The sequence below is a fragment of the Telopea speciosissima genome, chromosome 7 (genome assembly GCF_018873765.1).
Source record: "Telopea speciosissima isolate NSW1024214 ecotype Mountain lineage chromosome 7, Tspe_v1, whole genome shotgun sequence".
NCBI classification, from domain to species: domain Eukaryota; kingdom Viridiplantae; phylum Streptophyta; class Magnoliopsida; order Proteales; family Proteaceae; genus Telopea; species Telopea speciosissima.
Window position 1 is genome coordinate 31975580 of NC_057922.1, and position 3385 is coordinate 31978964.

At 36.5% G+C, this 3385-nt stretch overlaps 1 protein-coding gene across 1 annotated transcript; it reads left to right on the plus strand.

The window, feature by feature from the left end:
- The first annotated feature begins 1515 nt into the window (after nucleotides 1–1515).
- On the plus strand, nucleotides 1516–2953 carry LOC122668460 (phospholipase A1-Ialpha2, chloroplastic-like). Its single transcript, XM_043865023.1, has one exon. The coding sequence runs from the start codon at nucleotides 1516–1518 to the stop codon at nucleotides 2875–2877; it is 1362 nt and encodes a 453-aa protein (XP_043720958.1). The 3' UTR covers nucleotides 2878–2953.
- Nucleotides 2954–3385: the final 432 nt, after the last annotated feature.

Below are 3385 nucleotides of genomic sequence, written 5' to 3' on the forward strand. Positions count from 1 at the left end.
GTGGACCACATATATCATTATGTCTTGTGTGTGGTTTCGTCTCATTTTTCTTTTGCAATCGTTTTCTATTACATTGATAATTCCCATCACATTCAGGAGTTGAGATATACCTACCCTCTTTGTGAGCCTCTGATTTTCCTCCGGCAAACACTCTGAAAAATCTACAAAAATATTCTACTCATTTTTCTTTTACCCTATGTACTCTAAAAAGTCCTATAATATTTGGTTTCCCATAAATCTTCTTATGGGTTTCCTCATAATTGGATCACAAACATTTGAAAATTCGAATCACTTTTTAGGCATTTTTTCACGTCTATTTTGAATTGAAACTTGACTAAGGAGATGGGTATGGATCCATCTCTCCATCTAATTGTCATGTGACAAGGGATATTAACCACTTGGCAACAATGTTAACAATATTTTTTTATATGTAACTTTTGGGAGAGGATTGGGCATGCCACCACCTTTCGATATGTTAACAGCATACATCAAACACAAGTTGATTGAACACATGAGGGTAATGGGGTCTTTTTGAAAAAACAGAGAAAAAAAGATGAGACATGTTGAGGTAATATTTAGGGAATTATATACCTTCATCAAATATCCCTTTTATAGTTTTGTCACTTTAGCTAACAAACAAATGGTGTTTTCAAAATAGCGAACATATTGGCCGGTGATCGAGTGACATATATAGGCTAACAAAAAGGCCACCCAGGCCAATCATATTCTTTCATTCTCTCCATTTACATAGACAGCAACTCAACCTTCATCTCCATATATGCCTACCCTACCCCAATATCAATCTTTCCATAAATGCCACTGGGAAACCCAACAAAACGTTTCCATGTCCAGCAAATATTCTTAACCCAAACAAAAGAACTTTAAAGATGATGTGGCTATTTTAAACACATGGAGATCTGGACGGCGGTCTCAAAAATCTGCTGACTCTCATATATATATATATATATATATATTTGTTTATGTAAATTAAAATTTCCACTGTTGAGATTTCCGTGGGCCAAACACCATTGAAAAAGTGCTTCATCTACTCCCCGCGTTAAAAGCTCTGAATCACTAAAAAGAGTTCCCCCAATCCAAGCATGCTATCAATTAAAATAGAAAAAAAAAAAAAAAAAAAGTTGAAAAATTAAACTATTTAATAAGTGAATTAAAGTCAGTTAACTAAAAATTCTAGCATTTTAAAGTCAACCCATGAACAGAAATAAGACTCTTTTTCTCTCTCTCTCTCTCTCTCTTCAATAATAACCAAATCGTAGTACTGTAGTAAACGCCAAACACTCCCAAACCGACCACCAAAGAAAACTAAAAATCTCAGTCAAACCCTCGCCAAACATGCCTTTCGCCTTTCAATTAATTCTTCTTTGTTTTCATTCATTGTTTCTCTACTGCCCCTATATATATATATTACCCACGAATCCCTCTTTCCTCCTTGTGCCACTCTCTGTCTCTCTTTTGCTCTCCCTCCTCTTATATTTCTCTCCTCTCTTGCTAGCCATGGCTTCAGCTTCTTTCATAGCAAATTTAAACCCAAACCCAAACCCACTTACAGTTTTTTCTGATATTCAAGTTTATAATAACCCTAGTAGACACTCTTCTTCTCTTGGGAAAGTTAAATTACCAAATTGGAGTTCAACCTTGTCAGCAAACAGACAATCCATTACTGCCTTCTCAGTTGCACCAAGGCTTGCTGCACCTGTACCTGTTGTTATATCAGAAACCAGTTCTTCTTTAGCTCATGTTTGGAAAGAGATTCAAGGTTCCAACAATTGGGAAAATCTAATTGAACCCTTGAATCCTCTCCTACGTGATGAGATTATTAAGTATGGTGAGCTTGTTACAGCATGTTACAAAGCTTTTGATTTCGATCCAAACTCGAAACGCCACTTGAATTGTAAGTATGGGAAGAAGAGTATATTAAAAGAAGTTGGTCTTGAAGAATCTGGTTATGAAGTAACCAAATACATCTATGCAACACCTGACATCAATGTTCCAATCCAAAATGTTGAGTGTTGTGCTCGTTGGATTGGTTATGTTGCTGTTTCAAATGATGATGCTGTAAGAAGGCTTGGAAGAAGAGATATTCTTGTTACATTTCGTGGAACTGTGACAAATCCAGAGTGGATTGCCAATTTTATGAGTTCTTTGACACCGGCGAGATTAGACCCTATTAACCCTAGGCCTGAAGTGAAGGTGGAGTCTGGATTTCTAAGCTTATATACATCAGAAGACAGCAATCGTCGATTTGGGTTTGGGAGTTGTCGAGAACAGCTTCTTTCCGAAGTTTCTCGTCTTGTTAACAAGTATAAGGATGAAGAGGTGAGTATAACATTTGCTGGACATAGTATGGGAAGTGCCCTAGCTCTTCTTCTAGCATATGATATCGCCGAGCTCGGTTTGAATACCGATGATTCAAATCGAAAAATACCTCTCACAGTATACTCATTTGCTGGTCCTAGAGTAGGGAATCCTGGTTTCAAGGAGAGATGTGAGGAGTTGGGTGTTAAGGTTCTAAGAGTAGTGAATATCAATGACCCAATTACAAAGCTACCTGGGGTTCTCTTCAATGAGAATTTTAGGGTTTGGGGAGAGAGATATGAACTCCCATGGAGCTGTTCATGTTATGCTCATGTGGGAGTTGAGTTAGCTCTTGATTTCTTTAAGATGCAAAACCCTTCATGTGTTCATGACTTGGAAACCTATATCAACTTATTGAAATGTCCTAAGAGGGTTCAAGCTCAAAGAGATGGAGAAGATCTTATGAACAAAGCAAAGGAGTGGTTTTTGAGTGCACAGAAGTTGGACACTTGGTCATGGCAAAATGCTGCAAAGAGCATCATGGCTAACTTCAATGTCTAAGACATAGAAGATAGATATAGATAAATTTTGTATTAGGGAAAAAACCCTAACCCTTGTATATCTTTTTTGTGGGCAGAGGGGCTTATATCTGTTATATCATTTTGTATATTAGAGATGGTTTTTAAATCTATGAAGAACTACAAGTATGTCAAACTCTCTCTTGTGATATCAAATTATTCATACAAAGACATGTCCTTGTTTTGCTATTTGTCTTGCTAAATCTAAGCACTTGATTGAGAATAGAAGGTTTTCAATTGTTCATTTAAGTTTTGGATCTCTACCCATCAAAAAGAAAGAAAAAAAAAAAAGGATCTTTCTTGCTGAACTAAGGGTGTTCTTCATATGAATACGTACATGCGATAATCATGAAGTAGTGTCTGAGAACTTAATTTCCACTGGTCCATCCTCCTAAATCATGTTGAAAGATCATGATTTGGGATACTTTGAACATTGATTAATTGATGGTTCCTAACCCATAGAAATGTAGTTCATCTTTGTGCCTTTCATA

Bases quoted from the DNA above. Each gene is read 5' to 3' on its own strand.
- LOC122668460 (XM_043865023.1), top strand. From the start codon at position 1,516: ATGGCTTCAGCTTCTTTCATAGCAAATTTAAACCCAAACCCAAACCCA.